This window comes from Anser brachyrhynchus (assembly GCF_964034855.1).
Source record: "Anser brachyrhynchus genome assembly, chromosome: 3".
In the NCBI taxonomy this organism is placed as follows: domain Eukaryota; kingdom Metazoa; phylum Chordata; class Aves; order Anseriformes; family Anatidae; genus Anser; species Anser brachyrhynchus.
Window position 1 is genome coordinate 121,350,127 of NC_137696.1, and position 19,553 is coordinate 121,369,679.

At 45.1% G+C, this 19,553-nt stretch overlaps 1 protein-coding gene across 2 annotated transcripts; it reads left to right on the top strand.

Annotated features, from left to right (window-relative positions):
• Positions 1–780: 780 nt before the first annotated feature.
• GLYATL3 (glycine-N-acyltransferase like 3) lies at positions 781–6,778 on the top strand. Of its 2 annotated transcripts, XM_080587433.1 has the most exons (6): positions 781–802; positions 1,887–1,981; positions 2,418–2,525; positions 3,698–3,839; positions 4,836–4,962; positions 5,815–6,778. In XM_080587433.1, the coding sequence occupies exons 2-6, from the start codon at positions 1,904–1,906 to the stop codon at positions 6,236–6,238; spliced, it is 879 nt and encodes a 292-aa protein (XP_080443559.1). In that variant the 5' UTR covers positions 781–802; positions 1,887–1,903; the 3' UTR covers positions 6,239–6,778. The 2 variants fall into 2 exon arrangements, with proteins under 2 accessions (XP_080443559.1, XP_080443558.1); XM_080587432.1 differs by lacking the exons at positions 781–802; positions 1,887–1,981; positions 2,418–2,525; positions 3,698–3,839 and adding an exon at positions 3,996–4,621 and having other exon boundaries at positions 4,886–4,962.
• Positions 6,779–19,553: the final 12,775 nt, after the last annotated feature.

The following is a 19,553-nucleotide window of genomic DNA, read 5'->3' on the forward strand; positions in this document are numbered from 1 at the left end:
CATATCAACACTGCCTTGTGCTCAAATAAAGCATCTTTCTGCATGTGCTGTCCCATAACACTTTAATGTTCCTTATGCTATACTCTTCTATACCTTGTGGTATAAGTTATCGAGTCCTAATCAAAATGGCAACACAGGTTAGCATCATCAAACTGAACTGAGGAATGAACAAAATGTCAGGGTAAATGGGTGCCATCTCAAATGATGCCTGGGGCTGTATAGCTAGGTTGATTCTTCTCTCTGGCAGAACATGTCTCTGCTTAGCTCAGATTCTTAATTCCCTTATGGTATGACGTTTAGCACTGAGAATGAGAAATGACCACTTTAATTTCACTACCACTGAGAAGAATAATGGTAATTATACATATATGCAAGGCAGATCATTGTTACCAGCACAAAGAGATTAAATGTCTTAATGGAAAAAAAAAATTGTTCTTGCTGGAGTCTATAAAACCACAGAACGGCTGAGGTCAGAAGGGATCTCTGGAGGTCATGTGGTTCAGCCCTCCCTGCTCAAGTACTCTTGCACAAGCCTTTTAATACTTCATTAATTACGCTTACATAAGGTGTAGCTGGTTCTGGTTTTTATTTCCATGCTCCTCAAAGGAAAGAGAGAAGTAAGCGTTTAGGAGCAATATACCAGTTTAGAACGCTCTGGATCAAGAAAATTCTATTTTAGAGTTTTAAGACTCTGGTCAAGGACCCTGTCTTTCTGCAGCAACAAAGTAAATGAATTTTACTGTCTCCTAACTTCAAGCTTATTATTGCAATTTGGAAGGGCGAGCTACAAGACTGAAAGCAGGTACGTGATCAGGTGGTCTATCTGTGCAATATTTATTTCTCAATCTGAAAGTATTTCCAGACATAGAGCTATAGGAACTGTCCTTATGTAAATGTAGCCATGTACTCAAACACACCAACACTGCCTTTAGGCATGTAGTTACACATGTACTGAGACAGCACTGTTGTGACACAGAGACAAATTTCACCTTCAATATGGTGAGAAAATGTGTGTGTGAGCTTCAAGAAAGGCAGATATGCACATGTGATCAGAGAGTGGGCTATTTTTTTCTTTTTTATGTTTGATTAAATAAGACAAGGAGCAAAGAGAGAGACTGATGCAGCATAGGGAGGTGTTTTTTGGATGAGTTGGAACACTTTTGAGAGGTAGACGAGAGGAAAAAGGATGTGGTACTTCTGGAAAGCCTTAAGATTTTAACTCTTTTCTTGGACTCTTTAAGTGAAGATACATTTTTATTGCTTCTCTCTCTCTCTCTCTTTTACAGACTGTAAATAAATATGTTGTCTTGGATGGGTTGGTTTGGATTCCCAGCAAAGGTGGAAAGAAATAAAATGACCAGGGCTAGGCAGCTGTTTCCCATGTAGGATTTGTGGCTGTCATTCTTGCAGTATCTCCTCTGCGGAAGAGGTGACTGGAGGATGTACTGTCCCAAATCACAGCCTAAAATGTTGAAGGCTGAATCAACATACTACACGTTACTAGTTAGTAGCTTAAAAAAATGGTGGTAATTGGTGGTAAGGATTTTTGTAATAGCTTCAAACTGCCCCCCCCCCCCCCCCCCCATTAGTTTTGGTGGCAGATGTATGAGAAAGACTTCTTTGTGTCTTTGTGAACTTATCTATAACTGACCTGGCAGATGTTGCACTAAAGCTGGTGTTGAACAATACGATAAGCTCAAGATTTTCTGACTCCAACTTCTTCTGTATAACACCATCCCGCTGTTCTCTTCACATCCATCTTCTGAAGAAACAAGGGACTTGTGGGAGCTATTGCATTTTATGAAATTAGCAGTTATGAAATTACTTGTTACCCCACACTGCTGCTTTTCTGAGTGACTCTTACACCTTGTGTGTGTGATTTTCAGGAAGGTTTGTAAGGAAGATGTTGGTGCTCAACTGCTCCACGAAGCTGCAGATGCTGGAGAAAATATTACGGCGGAGTTTTCCTGAGTCCCTCAAGGTAACACAGCACTGACCTGTTGTTTTCTGTGGTACTTCCGTCAGCACATCGCGACATTTATCTGGGAATCAGTATTCTGGGGAGAAGGTTGTGTTTCTTCTGGTCTGACTGATAGCTGCTGTTTATATGACTACATCTGAGATATACACATGGCCCTGCTTACTGAACTAAATCCACGTATTTAAGAAAAGAAAGAAGCAAACCTGTCCCCACCTCCTCCAAAGTAATTAAGGTTGCCATAATTACACAATGATTTATCTTCATGATAGATAACACCTGATGTGAATGTGTCAATCTATGTGATAAATGTCTGTATATGAAAATCTAAAAGTGTGTTTTCAGCTCTGTGTTGCTGGTTCATTCTCCAGTTTATAACACAAGCGCCACAGAAGTGTGTCTCAAGCTGTCTTACTTCTCTTGGATCTTCATCCTACAGGTTTATGGAGCTGTGATGAACATCAACCGAGGGAATCCCTTCAGGAAGGAGGTGGTGGTAGATTCATGGTCAGACTTCAAAGTTGTCATCACCCGTCCTCAGAGGCAGGTAGATATACATGTTATTAGCTTTGTTTCTGAGAGCTTTGTGAATGGGGCAAGTTTTATGTGGGAGTGGGTGGGAACCATAAAGTGTAGCAGGACAACCCAGGTGGATGCAAGAGCAAAGTCCACTTTAGGGAGTGCTGCTCTTTCCTAAAGCAAGCTGACTAGTGACTGTAGCCTAACCAAGCTTATCTGTGAAGTACATGCTCTAATTAATTGTAAGCATCCTGATTGCACTGACTGAAGAATAACTTGCACAGCTTATGGAGAGACATATTTTGCCTGCACTCATGGCACTTGACTGAGCCTTACCAGGATTCTTTTCTCTCTCTAGCCTTTGTACAGGCAGACAGAAAGAAAGAGCCTTAATGAGCCTGTGATGGGGCAGATACAGCTGCAAGATGAAGGAAGGGTCCTCCTCCTGGAGTCAAGAACAGGCAGTGCTAAAGTGAAGCTGGGAGAAGCCTTGCCTTAGCCCCCTCTGTCCACCATTATAAAACAGTCTCTGAGTTGCATTCATTTGTGGGTGCCTCCCCAACCCCAGGCTAGGAGACAGGCTCTTGTTGGTGTGGTCTCACATCAGGTACTATGAGTGCTGCCCGTGCTGTTAGATCCTTGGCATGCTGTCTGGAACAGCCAGTGCTCCTAGGCCAGCAGTGCAGGAGTCAGCACAGGACAAGGACGATCCCCAGGTTTGGATGTTGTTGCCATCCTGTTTTGGAGACTAAGAGAATTTAACAGTATTGACATGCACTGACTGTGCTATTTCAACTCAGGCCAGAGCACGGGCATAGCTGCTATTTTGTTTACCAGAACATGTGCAGTCTAAACATGTTGACGTTGGTGACCAAATAACATAGTGTGGGTTTTGGGACAACTGGTAGAAAAGGTGGGTTTTGAACAATGAATTCAGCAAGAGCTTCAAGAAACTGCCACCAGGCCTAGGTTATTGTGCCTTGGTTATATGAAGGCTTACTTCCATTGCTGCTTTCTGCTACTTTTGACACTGTGGAGAGCAATAGATTTTTCTATTACTGAAACCGCCAAGGAAAATGTTCTAAAAAAATCCATCCTGAATCTCCAGCCATTTGATGAATCTCAGGGATTACCTTTCAGTGAGTTTTGATTCCAGTGTGAAAGGTGTGTGTGTGGAAAGGGAGGAATGTTTAATTCTGCATTTTTTCTCCCCATAATAAGACAGATGACCTTGACCATTATACTAACGCACATGCAGTCTTCTACAAGGAGCCACATGCTTACCGGGAGCTACTCGAAAACACAAATGCCATCAACTGGGGACAAATTTTTCAGATTCAAGGTATAGTCCTTACTTGGTTTAAAGGAAACAAAATAGATGAACTTGTTGGTTTAAAAAGTCTTAATGGAGTATAGCTCCTGCCATTCTGCTCTGCATAAAGGTTTTTTTTTGTACTTATACAAAATACAAGTTCTAAGCTATGGCTTTTGTAGGATTTTTGTTTGTTTGTTTGTGTTACTGCTCAGACTGAGCTGAGCAGTAGTTAATGTGGTAATTAGAAATCTAATGAGAGCCTGTGCTTGGAAGCTGAACGCAGACACTGCTGCCTGCTGAGGCCTCACCTCAAGCACTTTGTGCGGTGTTGGGCGGCACAATATCAAAAGAGCATAAAACTATTAGAGAGTGTCCAAAGGAGGGCTACAAAGATGGTGCAGGGTGTGGAGGGCAAGATGTATGAGAAGCAGCTGAGGCGCCTTGGTTTGTTCAGCCCAGAGCAGAGCAGGCCGAGGGGAGGCCTCATGGCGGCCTGCATCTCCCTCACGAGGGGAGCGGAGGGGCAGGCGCTGAGCTCTGCTCTCTGGGGACAGCGACAGGACCCGAGGGAACGGCATGGAGCTGGGACAGGGGAGGGTCAGGCTGGGTGTGAGGGAAAGGTTCTGCACCCAGAGGTGCTCGGGCACTGGGACAGGCTCCCTAGGGCAATGGCCATGGCACCGAGCTGCAGGAGTTCAAGAAGCGCTGGGACAACGCTCTCAGACATAGGGTCTGGTTTTGGGTGGTGCTGTGTGGAGCCAGGAGTTGGACTTGATGATCCTTGTGGGTCCCTTCCGACTCGGGATGTGGTATGATTCTACACTTCTGTATTTCTTTAGAATATATTTATTATATATTACACACACGTATATATATATATATGTGTGTGTGTGTGTTCTATAATTTTGGAGATCTCAGGTACCTGGCTAGTTCTGTAAAAAGTGTAATAGTGGACTTTATTTACAAAAACAAATAAATAAAATTCTTTTTAAAGTATCTACGTGTTTATCTTTGTAATCACAGGGCTCCAGTATGGAATATGTGGAATATCCAGAGCTGTTGCTTTATCTAAGCAGGTAGATGCGAAAACATCCTCCTTCCGGATGGTTATCCACTCAGACCCAGACACGCTGCCAGATGTCAAACTTCAGTATGTCTAAGAATGCCATATCATTTATCAATGTCATTACAATATATTTATAGAACGTATATTTACATAACAAATAACAGGAAGACTGCTAGGCTTTCGCTGTGACTGGGATAAAAATCTGACAGAGGAATTGCTTACTAAGAAAGTAATTCAAAACTTAAAACTTACCAGTGTCATTCTTTAACATCTATCACTTTCGCAGGTTTATATTTCAGAATAGTCCCCATCCCCTCCTCTCTTGATGTATACATGAGCTCCACAGTCCTCCTTTCCTGTGTCAAAGCTCCTTAGATTTGGTAGATAGATCTGGGATTCCCACAAAATTTGTTTTTCACAAGAGGGCTTTACACAACTGCTTGAAACTTTCTAAGTTCTCTACATTTCCTCTGCCAGTGAGATTTGTCTGACATCAGAGCAGAAGAGCAGAGGAACTGGAGGCTCCATTTTTTCCTGGGATAAATTTCTCAGTAGTGGATTCAAAATCCAGAGAGACTCTATGGGTCTTGGAAGATGAGAGATTGGAAATCAAATCCTCTGTGCCAGCTATATGACACTGGGGCTACTTGTCTTCCTTAACAATGTTCACTTTTCTTGTAAGGAATAGGGCATCTCTGGAATGTGTTGTGTGGATTCAGGAGTCTGTATAAGCAAAGACCTAAAATGGAGCATTCTTCCCCTCTACAGTTATTCACAAAACTCCAGACTACTGAGTTCAGGTCTCTTTCATTCCCCTTTCTAATATAGACCTGGAAACCCATTCAGCTGGAGAAGGTGGCTTTAAATCTAGTGTAGTAGTTTGGAGAATGTGATACACAGTTTTTATTTCCTAATCCATTTTCTGTGTTCTCTTAGGATGGACCCTAAATTCACCCTGGCTTATCTGGACATCTCCCATTCCAGCCTGCTCAACAAAACCTGGTCGAGGGGAGGCAATCCGAGGTGCGAGAAGTACCTTGCTAACCTCATTTGCTGCTTTCCCAGTGTCTGTGTCTTAGATGACAAGGGGTATCCCCTCTCCTGGAGCCTGACAGACCAGTTTGCCACCATGATTCATAGTTATACTCTTCCAGAACATCGAAGAAAGGGTTTTAGCAGGCTTGTGACTACCACTTTAGCTAAGAAATTACATAGCTGTGGCTTTCCAGTGCAAGGTAATGTCCTGGAGGCAAATCTGCCATCTGTAACATTGCTGAAAAGCATGAATGCCCACTTTCTTCCCTGCTCATTTTTCAGAGTGATTCACACACCTTTTCAGTTTCTAGCCAAACCTCACTAATAACCAAACCTCACATACGTCTGCATTCAAACAACCTTTTGCATGCTGCAGGAGTACTTTGGTGGAATTTAATAATCTGGGTGAAATCAGAAATCTTACAGCATAAGCCTAAAATCAAATATAGTAACCACTTATGTCTCTGCTTAGAGGAAACTGCTCATGGAAAATCCAAAAGATTCAGGAGGGGTTGTAAGTTTAAAAATTGTTTTGTAATTAAACTGTAATGGATATTCCCATTATACTGCTTCTGACTGAAGAATTAATTATTCCTTCTGTATAACCATTTTCTGGGATATCTGCAGCACAATACTTGGATGTCTCTAATCCCATCTGCCTGTCTTGTTATAAGTCCTCAAGCCTTTCCTTTCCCTAGGATGGCCTAAGAGAAATTAATATGTGAAATTAGAAGCAGGGAAATCTACAAGTCTGAACGAAAGATTTTTTTTTCTGTCCTTTACAGAGACAAGTCTGTCTCCTTTCTCTTGTTGTTGTCAATAAATTAATTTTCCTGACCAGCAGCTATTCAAAGATTCATGAGAGAAAAACTGGCATGTTGAGAATTTTCTTGAACCAAGTGGATCCTACAACGGCAGGAAAGCTTTTAGCTATGTGTGTCCTACCCCTCAGTGGTGTGTACTCTGGGCACCCTAGAGCTGGATGAATGCAAAGCATCGCTCTTGACTGAAGTGTCTTAGGTGAGGTGGGGACTAGGAATTAATGTCACTGCTTCAGAATCTGATTTTATTTCCAAATATATCTGAAGACTGAATTCCAGAGGACATTGATAACTTTCAGTATTTCCTTATATTGTATAAATTACTGTTCTGGGCCACCTCTTCCAGCACCTAGATCTCAGCCTGAGAAGTGTACCAAAATCAGATCACTACTGGGAAATAGGACAATGACAGATTTGTTATACCACTCTGGCACTCAACTTTGATCTGGAGATAGACTGTGTTTTCTGTTACACCTGTGTACTTCCAAAACTCTGTTTGGATCCATCTGGATCCAAAGTCGGATTGTATAAACCGCTGAGGAGCCTGGTCTGGTTTCGTGGCTGACTACTTTGACCTCCTGCAGCCCCTTCTAACCCAAATTATCCCATGGTCTTGTAAGCCTGTGAATCTACTGGCATTCAAGTTTTGAACCACAATTTTGTTGCATTTTGGTTTTGAATGGGTATGACTGGAAGCAGGATGCAACTGTGAAGGGAATGTGTGCCTAATGTTTCTGCATTCTGGTGAATTTACTACACATCTCTAGTATTTTGGGGATATCTCTGTGCAAACATATGTCCAGCACTGCTGGTAAAGTTCCTTTTAGACTTGAGATGAGCCAGTCATTAAATACTTAATGAGGACTATTAAAATTTAGCATTAAGTTTCTGTTTATCTACTGAAATGGAAGGGGCCACGATTGCAGCACCTCACATGAATCTGGTCCAGAATAAAAGGAGTCCTATTTCTTTTTGAAAAGGAGATTAACTAAAGCCTGAGGGAGAACCAATTTTGGCAATCCCCTCTGACAAAGAAGGAGAACAGAAAGGTGGAGTACAGACATGGGCAGAACAAAGAGTCCAGGTGTTGGAAGGGGGCCCTGTCGATCTGTTCAGATTTGTTCATGAATAGAACTGGGGAACAGATCAAAAGAGATGAGAGAGACAAACCATGGGGGGGAAGGGAAAGAAGATTTTAGGGTTTAGCCTCCTGGAGAAACAAGGTGTTGTGGTTTAACCCGGCTGGCAGCTAAACACCACACAGCCGTTCGCTCACCCTCCCCCCTCCCTCTCTGGGATGGGGGGAGAGAAACGGGAAAGTGAAGCCTGTGAGTTGAGATAAAGACAGTTTATTAAGACAGGAAAATAATAATAACAATAATAATAATAATAGTGATAATGGTAATAGTATTAACAATAATAATGTGTAAGAAAACAAGTGATGCACAATGCAATTGCTCACCACCCGCTGACCGATGCCCAGCCTATTCCCGAGCAGCCGGCGCCCCCCACCCCGGCCAGCCACCCCTATATATTGTTTAGCATGACGTCAGATGGTATGGAATACCCCTTTGGCCAGTTTGGGTCAGCTGTCCTGGGTCTGTCCCCTCCCAGCTCCTGCTGCACCCCCAGCCTGCTCGCTGGCAGGACAGAGCAAGAAGCCGAAAAGTCCTTGGCCTGGTGTAAACACTGCTCTGCAACAATTAAAACATCAGCATGTTATCAGCGCTCTTCTCATCCTAATCCAAAACATAGCACCCTACCAGCTACTATGAGCTACTTAACTCTGTCCTAACTGGAACCAGGACAGATATCCACCCCTTATTCCATACCATTTATGTCATGCTCAGGTTACACTCTGTCCAATACATTCTAATTAATCACCATTTTCATCTATGATATATAGCAATCATGGTAGTGATGACATACATTATTATATAATAATTAACATACTACAATTCAACTCATGGGCTATTCTCACCCAGTATCAAATCCCCTTGAGGTACACACCGGACCTCCCCATTCTTTTGCATTACCCACCAAGTGCATCCAGGTCCCTGAGCAAAAGCAATTCCACGAATGGGTTTGCCTTTTCCTGAGGCAGGAGTAGCCCAGACTGTTTTACCCAGCATGTTTCTTACGTGCACTACAGGAACTTTATCCCCTTCTACAGTGCGTAACAGGTTTGATTGGGCAGGTCCAGCTCGGTTGGCAGATCCCCTGGTATTGACTAACCAGGTGGCCTTTGCCAAATGTGTATCCCAATTTTTGAATGTCCCAGCACCCATTGCTTTCAGTGTAGTCTTCAACAGTCCATTGTATCGTTCAACTTTTCCAGAGGCTGGTGCATGATAGGGGATGTGATACACCCACTCAATACCATGTTCTTTGGCCCAAGTGTCTATAAGGTTATTTCGGAAATGAGTCCCGTTGTCTGACTCAATTCTCTCTGGGGTGCCATGTCGCCATAAGACTTGCTTTTCAAGGCCCAGGATAGTGTTCCGGGCGGTGGCATGGGGCACAGGATATGTTTCCAGCCATCCGGTGGTTGCTTCCACCATTGTAAGTACGTGGCGCTTGCCGTTGCGGGTTTGAGGGAGTGTAATGTAATCAATCTGCCAGGCCTCTCCATATTTATATTTCAGCCATCGTCCTCCATACCAAAGAGGTTTTGACCGTTTGGCTTGCTTGATTGCAGCACATGTTTCACAGTCATGAATAACCTGTGCTATAGTGTCCATGGTCAGGTCCACCCCTCGATCACGAGCCCATCTGTAGGTTGCATCTCTACCTTGATGGCCTGAGGTGTCATGGGCCCATCGGGCTATAAATAATTCACCTTTATGTTGCCAGTCCAGGTCCACCTGAGCCACTTCAATCTTAGCAGCCTGATCCACCTGCTGGTTGTTTTGGTGTTCTTCAGTAGCCCGATTCTTGGGCACATGAGCATCTACATGGCGTACCTTTACAACCAGGTTCTCTACCCGGGCAGCAATATCTTGCCACAATGCCGCAGCCCAGATGGGCTTGCCCCTGCGCTGCCAGTTGTTCTGCTTCCATTGCTGTAACCACCCCCACAGGGCATTTGCTACCATCCATGAATCAGTATAGAGATAGAGAACTGGCCACTTTTCTCGTTCAGCAATATCTAAAGCCAGCTGAATGGCTTTTACTTCTGCAAACTGACTCGATTCACCTTCTCCCTCAGCAGCTTCTGCAACTCGTCGTGTAGGACTCCATACAGCAGCTTTCCATCTCCGATGCTTTCCCACAATACGACAGGACCCGTCAGTGAACAAGGCATATTTCTTCTCATTTTCCGGTAGCTTGTTGTACAGGGGGGCTTCTTCAGCACGAACCACCTCCTCCTCTGGTGATATCCCAAAGTATTTGCCTTCTGGCCAGTCCATAATCACCTCCAAGATTCCTGGGCGACTGGGGTTTCCTATTCGAGCCCGCTGAGTAATCAGTGCAACCCACTTGCTCCATGTAGCATCAGTTGCATGATGCGTAGAGGGGACCCTTCCTTTGAACATCCAGCCTAGTACCGGCAGTCGGGGTGCCAGGAGGAGCTGCGCTTCAGTACCGACCACTTCCGAAGCAGATCGAACTCCTTCATATGCTGCCAATATCTCCTTTTCAGTTGGAGTATAGCGGGCTTCAGATCCTCTGTATCCCCGACTCCAAAACCCCAGGGGTCGACCTCGAGTTTCCCCAGGTTCTTTCTGCCAGAGGCTCCAGGTGGGACCATTCTCTCCGGCTGCGGTGTAGAGCACATTCTTTACATCTGGTCCTGTTCGGACTGGCCCGAGGGCTACTGCATGAACTATTTCCTGCTTAATTTGTTCAAAGGCTTGTCGTTGCTCAGGGCCCCATTCAAAAGCATTCTTCTTACGGGTTACTTGGTAGAGCGGGTTTACAATCAGACTGTAATTTGGAATATGCATTCTCCAAAACCCCACGACACCTAGGAAAGTTTGTGTTTCTTTTTTGCTAGTTGGTGGAGACATAGCTGTTATTTTGTTGATCACATCCATTGGGATTTGACGGCGTCCATCTTGCCATTTTATTCCTAAAAACTGGATCTCTCGTGCAGGTCCTTTAACTTTATTCTGTTTTATGGCAAAACCGGCCTTCAGAAGGATTTGGACTATTTTCTTCCCTTTCTCGAAAACTTCTTCTGCAGTGTCACCCCACACAATGATGTCATCGATGTACTGCAGGTGTTCAGGAGCTTCCCCCTGCTCCAGCGCAGACTGGATCAGTCCATGGCAAATGGTAGGGCTGTGTTTCCACCCCTGGGGCAGCCGATTCCAAGTATATTGGACTCCCCTCCAAGTGAAAGCAAACTGTGGCCTGCACTGTGCTGCTAGAGGGATGGAGAAAAATGCATTAGCGATATCAATTGTGGCATACCACTTGGCTGCCTTTGATTCCAGTTCATACTGGAGTTCTAGCATGTCCGGCACTGCAGCACTCAGTGGTGGCGTGACTTCGTTCAGGCCACGATAGTCCACTGTTAGTCTCCACTCACCATTAGACTTTCGCACTGGCCATATGGGACTATTAAAAGGTGAATGAGTCTTGCTGATCACTCCTTGGCTCTCCAGTTGACGAATTAGCTTATGGATGGGACTCAGGGAGTCTCGGTTGGTGCGATATTGCCGCCGGTGCACAGTTGTGGTAGCGATCGGCACTTGCTGTTCTTCAACCCTCAGCAACCCCACAACAGAAGGGTCCTCTGAGAGACCAGGCAAGGTAGACAACTGTTTAATGTCCTCTGTCTCCAAAGCAGCTATGCCAAAAGCCCAGCGGAACCCTTTTGGGTCCTTGAAATATCCTCTTCTAAGATAGTCTATGCCAAGGATGCACGGAGCATCTGGGCCAGTCACAATACGGTGCTTTTGCCACTCATTACCGGTTAGACTCACTTCAGCCTCCAATACAGTTAACTGCTGGGATCCCCCCGTCACACCATAAATACAGATGGGCTCTGGCCCTTTATAGCTTGATGGCATTAGAGTACATTGTGCACCGGTGTCTACCAAAGCCTTATACTTCTGTGCGTCTGACGTGCCAGGCCATCGAATCCACACAGTCCAATAAACTCGATTGTCCCTTTCCTCCCCCTGGCTGGAGGCAGGGCCCCTCTAGTCCTGGTCAGAATCTTCATTTCTGTGTTTAAAGGACTGCCTGCTGGAAGTTGGAGCAGCAAACCTTTCAGAGAACTCCTTTTTCCCAATTGTTTTCCTTTGCAATTCACGTACCCGTGCCTCTAGGGTCGCAGTAGATTTTCCATCCCATTTTCTCATGTCCTCTCCATGGTCACGTAGGTAAAACCACAGGGTGGCGCGGTGTGTGTGCCCACCATATTGTCTTCCTTGCATAGATGAACGTTTACCCCTAATAGCTGAGACACTGGTTTGTACAGGTGGGGAGGAAAATAAACTCTCTTTAAGTTGGTGGATCTCTTCAGAAAGTTTCTCCAAGGTATTCTCTTTTAGCTGGTGAACACTAGTTCGTTCAGGTGAAGGGGAAGATAATCTTTCTTCAAGTTGGTGGATCTTTTCAGAAAGTTTCTCCAAAGCATTCTCTTTTAGCTGGTGGACACTGGTTCGTTCAGGTGAAGGGGAAGATAATCTTTCTTCAAGTTGGTGGATCTTTTCAGAAAGTTTCTCCAAAGCATTCTCTTTTAGCTGGTGGACACTGGTTCGTTCAGGTGAAGGGGAAGATAATCTTTCTTCAAGTTGGTGGATCTTTTCAGAAAGTTTCTCTAAAGCATTCTCTTTTAGCTGGTGGACACTGGTTCGTTCAGGTGGAGGGGAAGATAAATTCTCTTTAAGTTGGTGGACCTCTTCAGAGAGTTTCTCCACAGCTGAGACACAGGCCTTTAGGGAAGAGGAGAGATTTCCTTCGTACTGCCGGAGTATTTTAGTCACTTCATTCACTGTGGGATTCTCCTCCGTTTTCCAGGTTAGTATTGCCAATGAGTTGGCATATGATGATGGGGCACTCCGTACAAACTTCCGCCACATGGGTGGTGTACACTGGACTGCATCTGGATCTGTGGATGTTTGTGCGTCATCTAGGTCCTTATAAATTACTTCCCGTACGGCCAATTCCCTCAGGTACTGAATTCCCTTCTCCATGGTGGTCCATTTGCTTGGTAAACATACAAGTTCTTCCTTGAAGAGATACCTTTCCTTCACAGCTGACAGGAGACGCCTCCAGAGGCTGCGAGATTGTGCTCCATCTCCAATTGCTTTGTCAATGCATGCGTCCCTAGCAAGGGATCCCAGCCGCCTGGCTTCCTTGCCCTCCAATTCCACATAATTGGCTCCCGTGTCCCAGCACCGGAGCAGCCAGGTGACAAGCTGCTCGCCTATACAGCGACCAAAATCTTTTCGCACATCTCGTAGCTCACGCTGGTATAGAGTCCGGGTAATTACTGTTGATTTTCCGACATCCTCATCCTCATCTTCAGTCTCCTGCACCTTTGATGGCTGGTATGGAGTCCGGGTAGTTACTGTTGATTTTTCGCCATCCTCATCCTCATCTTCAGTCTCCTGCACCTTTGATGGCCCAGCCTCGTCTTCACTTCGCCCAGACTTAGCAGAAGACTGTCTGCGTTTTAAACGACCTGAGCCTCTATACCATTTTTTCACCTTGTCTACAGGGGCAACTTGCACTGCTACAGCTCGTTTCTCTGACCCAGCCACAGGGTCTGCCACAGGGGTTGGAATACCCTCTGCGGGGTCAACTTGCACTGCTACAGCTCGTTTCTCTGACCCAGACACAGGGTCTGCCACAGGGCTTGGAATACACTCTGCGGGGTCAACTTGCACTGCTACAGCTCGTTTCTCTGACCCAGACACAGGGTCTGCCACAGGGGTTGGGATACCCTCTGCGGGGTCAACTTGCACTGCTACAGCTCGTTTCTCTGACCCAGCCACAGGAGTGGGAGCAGCTGCACGAGCTGGGGCAGCTGCAGGAGCTGGGGCAGCTGCAGGAGCTGGAGCGGCTGCAGGAGCTGGAGCTGGAGCGGCTGCAGGAGCCGGAACGGCTGCAGGAGCTGGAGCTGGAGCAGCTGCAGGAGCTGGAGCGGCTGCAGGAGCTGGAGCGGCTGCAGGAGCTGGAACTGGAACGGCTGCAGGAGCTGGAGCTGGAGTAGCTGCAGGAGCTGGAACTGGAGCGGCTGCAGGAGCTGGAGCGGCTGCAGGAGCTGGAGCTGGAGTAGCTGCAGGAGCTGGAACTGGAGCGGCTGCAGGAGCTGGAGCTGGAGCTGGAGCGGCTGCAGGAGCTGGAGCTGGAGTAGCTGCAGGAGCTGGAACTGGAGCGGCTGCAGGAGCTGCAGCTGGAGTAGCTGCAGGAGCTGGAACTGGAGCGGCTGCAGGAGCTGCAGCTGGAGTAGCTGCAGGAGCTGGAACTGGAATGGCTGCAGGAGCAGGAGCGGCTGCAGGAGCTGGAGCTAGGTTGCTAATAACATCAATTGCAGCTCGATAGGCACAAGCCAGACCCCAGCACGCTACAGTGATTTGTGTCACTTTGGAACTGCCAGAGTCATGACACCTTTTTTTCAAGCATTCTGCCAGCTTTTTAGGATTTTGCAGTTGTTCAGGGGTGAATGTCCAAAACACTGGAGGTGACCACTGCTCTAGAAACCTGCCCATATCCTCCCACACTCCCTGCCACTCGCAACTACCCCGCCTCAAGACAGATCTCCGGATGAGATTCCTAAGTAGTTGTTTAACCCTCCACAAAATCTGAAGCGCATTCAGGAGACATAACAACAAGAGCAGGCTGGTCTGAGTATCCCAAGGATATTCAACATCTCGGAGAACCACCGTAACTAACTCGGGGGATAAGAGGGTGGTGGTGAAGGAGAAAGGGAGAGTGAACAGGTAGGGAAACATGTCTTCCCCTGTCCCCTTCACAGATTGGCTCCCTAACGAAAACAGGCAATAGGTGTAATTGCTAATAGTTTCCGAGATATGGGTTCCAAAGTATAGAGTCGACGTCAGTGCTGAGTACAAATACCAGGTTAAAGTCGTGACCAGATATTTCATCATTTCATAAGCCATTGTTACACCGCACAGTACCATAACAATCTTAAACCAGGGCCCGGAAAGGATAAACAGTGCAACAGGGAGCACATACAGAAAGTAACGCACCATAAAACTCAATTTGGAATACAGGTACAGCAGACTGGAGATTAAGGCAATCAACATCGTGACTAGCAACTATTAAGCAGGTCCAATACTTATACCAATTTTAGTTTAACACACTCTGGTCAGATTTGTCGATATCTCAACCCTTCGGGCCCCACGTTGGGCGCCAAAAAGACTGTTGTGGTTTAACCCGGCTGGCAGCTAAACACCACACAGCCGTTCGCTCACCCTCCCCCCTCCCTCTCTGGGATGGGGGGAGAGAAACGGGAAAGTGAAGCCTGTGAGTTGAGATAAAGACAGTTTATTAAGACAGGAAAATAATAATAACAATAATAATAATAATAGTGATAATGGTAATAGTATTAACAATAATAATGTGTAAGAAAACAAGTGATGCACAATGCAATTGCTCACCACCCGCTGACCGATGCCCAGCCTATTCCCGAGCAGCCGGCCCCCCACCCCGGCCAGCCACCCCTATATATTGTTTAGCATGACGTCAGATGGTATGGAATACCCCTTTGGCCAGTTTGGGTCAGCTGTCCTGGGTCTGTCCCCTCCCAGCTCCTGCTGCACCCCCAGCCTGCTCGCTGGCAGGACAGAGCAAGAAGCCGAAAAGTCCTTGGCCTGGTGTAAACACTGCTCTGCAACAATTAAAACATCAGCATGTTATCAGCGCTCTTCTCATCCTAATCCAAAACATAGCACCCTACCAGCTACTATGAGCTACTTAACTCTGTCCTAACTGGAACCAGGACACAAGGTTAGGTTCATCTCTTGACTTGAGAAAATGAGCCAGGAGCTTCAGGAAAACGACCTTAGAAAATCAAGCCTATGGAAAGGCTCTGAAGGGACTGGGGAGGAAACTTGGGCTTGTTTGTTATGTTTTCTGCTTATTCTGGTACTAACAGCAAGGGTGCCCTTAGTCCTGTATAAAAGTAATTTGTCTAAGTAAATGGGCTCCCGTGCTGTGAAGATTAAATGCAGGCAGCACATGCCTGGGAGCTGCATCATAGAAAGCAAGAGAGGAGAAAGTGCATTATACACAGATCCAAGGAAAAACTTGGTATATCCAAGAGACTGCGGGCTCTTCCTCCAAGGTTTGCATCTTATCCAACCTACTGACTCAACATATGCCAACACTGTCACTCAGATCTCCTTCGATTCAAACAATGTTGTCTATGAGCATAACGTTGGCGTATTGGTGGCCAAACAGCTGGCCGGGAGCCTCTGAACAACAGCAGTCAAGCTGCTAAGAGTTCAAATAATATGAGCTCTGGCTTCTCTAGGTACAAAGCTTCACACATTACCCAACTGGCTGGCTTGCTGCTTTACTTCCTCGCATCTTTTGGCATCGCTAACAGTGCAGTCCAAGGGGCTAACTAACAGGGACACAGGTGAATTGGGAAAGGCAAATAGTTGGTAAAGGTAAAATGTACATAGACCTTTGGAAGGGTCAGAGTTGATACTGGCTCAATGCCTGCAGGTCAGAGAGGAGATAATGCTTAGGCACATCCTTGGGCTAATTACAGTGTACCTGACAGAATGGTACTAATGGAAGTTATCTCTTCTTGCTAAATCTATGTCTGGAGCAGACCTTTTGCATGAGAGATTTTGAAATACCAGCAGTTCCCAGGCTAAAATTATGAGATTTTCTAAAATGAAAAGAAAAAAGTGGATTGAGACATTTCATTTTTCTAAAATTCAATTATACCATTACTATTTTAGCTTTTTGCATTTCATATTGCATTAAATATGAGAATGTCACTTGTATGTGCGGTGCAATTTGAAACACAACATGCAGTGTATACGAGTCACTCACGTGGCTGGCAGATATGTTTTCAGAAAACCCAGCTATGACTGTACTTCACCATTTTTTTAAAACTGAATATATTTTTTTGAGCAAAGTGGAGATTCCTGGCTGGAGAGAGCTATTGGAATATGAGAAAATTTCCACAAGACCACAGAAAATTAAGAACTGTAGGAAACCATAGCGTTATGTTAATGTGTGAGCGGGTGCACAGATGCTTATACTCCTGACTCAAAGGCAGGTAGGGGCTTAAGGCAGCATAGCATTTCAGGATATTTTAACATAATATTATAATTCTTATCTTTCTCAAGTTCAGGGAAGTTCTGCCGTTGCCTTTGATAGACCTAGGTCTCTACCTCTAGATTCTTCCTTGTTCATCCTAATTACACCATTTTTACAGAAGCTTTGGAGATCTTATAGAGAGTGAGAATAATTTCCAGGTACCTACATCTAGTGTTTGTTTGGTCTGAAGACAGAAACTAAGCATTTGATAAACAACAGCAAAACCTCAGCAAAAAGCTTGAGGTGGTCATACAATGTAGCATCCAGCCATAGGAGAGGCAGAATTTCAGGTTGCCTAGGGAAATAAAGGTCATGGAGGAAGAAGCAGGGTGAGTTCAGACAAGACCAGTGAGTGACTTTTCAGTTGAAAAGCCTCAATGCACAGCCGATGCAGGGAGGTCACTGAAACACGACTATGAGCATTGTTGCTTCTTGCCTTCAGAAAGGAGTTGATGAGAAGAACTTGAAATTCTACTGGAAGTAGATTTTTCTTCTCTGTCTACTCCTAGAAGTATTGCCAATTGAAGGAATAGCATGTGGAGCCACCTGTTATGTGAAGAGACAATGTCTTTCCTTCCACAAAAGAAAAAGTAACATACTGAGCCTGCAGGCACAGCACTGGGGCAGGCTGTGGCCATGGTCTAGACATTTTGATGTCCTTACCAAAAATTCTCACAGAGACATATCTGATCTTCTGCTTTTCCGTAAGCCCTTCTTTTTTTGGTCAGCCTTTGTATGTTAATCCCCAAGTGATGTGTATTCTTTATAACTGCGGTGATCACTTTTAATTGCCAAAAATATTTTTGAGAGAAATCAGAAATTATATGGTGGTATAATAAAAGAGTATCTATAGTAAAGAGAACGAACTGTGTAGTATTTGAAGTTTTCCTTTTATTGCGCTTTCAGGTGGTGTTCAGTTTAATACATATTGTTCTGCCCCTGGCTTAAGTTTAGGGAGCACCACCACAAAGGTTCATTGTCTGCACAGTGGGACAGTAGGAAGAAAAAAAAGGTTGCACAAGCCATATCTCGGAGGGTCCCTTCTGATCTGTGGTGAGCAGGTTTCCAATAGTGTATAAAGACTTAGGTTTGGGGAAAATTTTTTCTGCAGTGTCTATTCCAAAACCTTTTTATTTTTCATTGTCAATAGAAGAGAGAGGAGAATCAATAAGCACACAGATAGTTGCGTTTCCCTCACGTTTGGTGAGGGAAAGATCCTCTACACACCCTATGATGATCATTCAACAAACGATGTTCTTTGCACCAGCACTTTGCCAAAGTGCCCTGGCATTGCTGGGTGGCAGCTTAAGGACATTGGGCCCGAACCAGAAGTGCTTCTCAACTCCCAGACTGCCTCCTGGGAGAGAGCAGAAAGAGAGACTTGAGGAGGTATTGACCTGGGGTTGTGCTGGCTCTCCGTCAGTTTTTACTTCCTTTCACTGTCACCAGGAGATGGGAGCCCTCTGCCAGCTGGAATTTGCAAACCGTGTTTATGCAATATTTAGTAGAAAGTCAGAAGGTGTATTACAAAAGCAACAGATATTTGCTACGGTTGCATGCTTTATTTACTGAGGATATCCAGTTACGGAATATTCAGGAATAACTTTTATAGCCGTCTGGATTTGGGTCAACTTGGATTAAGGTTTTTCCTTAGAAGTCATCTGCCATAAGAAATAAACAACTTGGATTTCTTTGCGTATGGTAGTCTGTGGCAGACCTATAGGATACATCTATATTTGTGAAATAAATTTGCAGGACTGTTTAATTTACTCTTAGCATTTTAAGCCTTCCATCATCGTAGGAAGGTCAAGAGAAAACAGCAGGAAAGAGAGAGGGAGTAAATTAAAGAAGAAATTTCCACTTTACAGATGCAAGCGTCACATGCTGGAGGGAGAGTTTCTGTTTCTTCTCAGGGTGAGACACAGCCAGAGAGCCCATGTGTCTGAAAGCAGTGAACCCAAACTGTCCGAGGTGATTGGGCAGACCAACAGAGTAAGTACTGTCATGATTATAACTGTGGGTCTTTTTGGTGAACATTGCGCAGGAATGAATACCCTGATTTGAGTACAACTGAATTCGCCCTTACTCTGAAGTGTGTTGGTCTTGCCTGGAAGAACGACAGCCTTTGCAACAGTTTTCATCCTGATGATCTTGCAAACACCAACCTACTGTACCATAATTCATGAACAGTCTGGCATTGCCATCTTTCAGATGCCATCCACCTTCTGAACTAGAAAAGACCTAGAAAAGACCTAGAAATGGAGATTTAGCTTCTCCATGTTTGGTGCCAACTCCTGGCAAAAAGCCTTCAGCATCCTCAAATAAACAGTCAAATGATGGCCATCCTACATCTCAGAGATGATGTAGTCCATTAAGTCAGTTTAATAAACATTAAACTGGTCGGCTTTGATGATATATTGGGATGCAACGGGCTAAATGTTGCTTTAAGGAAAACAGGTGTGTGTTGGTGAACTGGAAGAAGGCTGATCTAGGGCTACAGCTGCCAGCAGATGGCGTGACACAGCTGTGAGATGACAGTTGTGAGCTGCAGACAGTTGA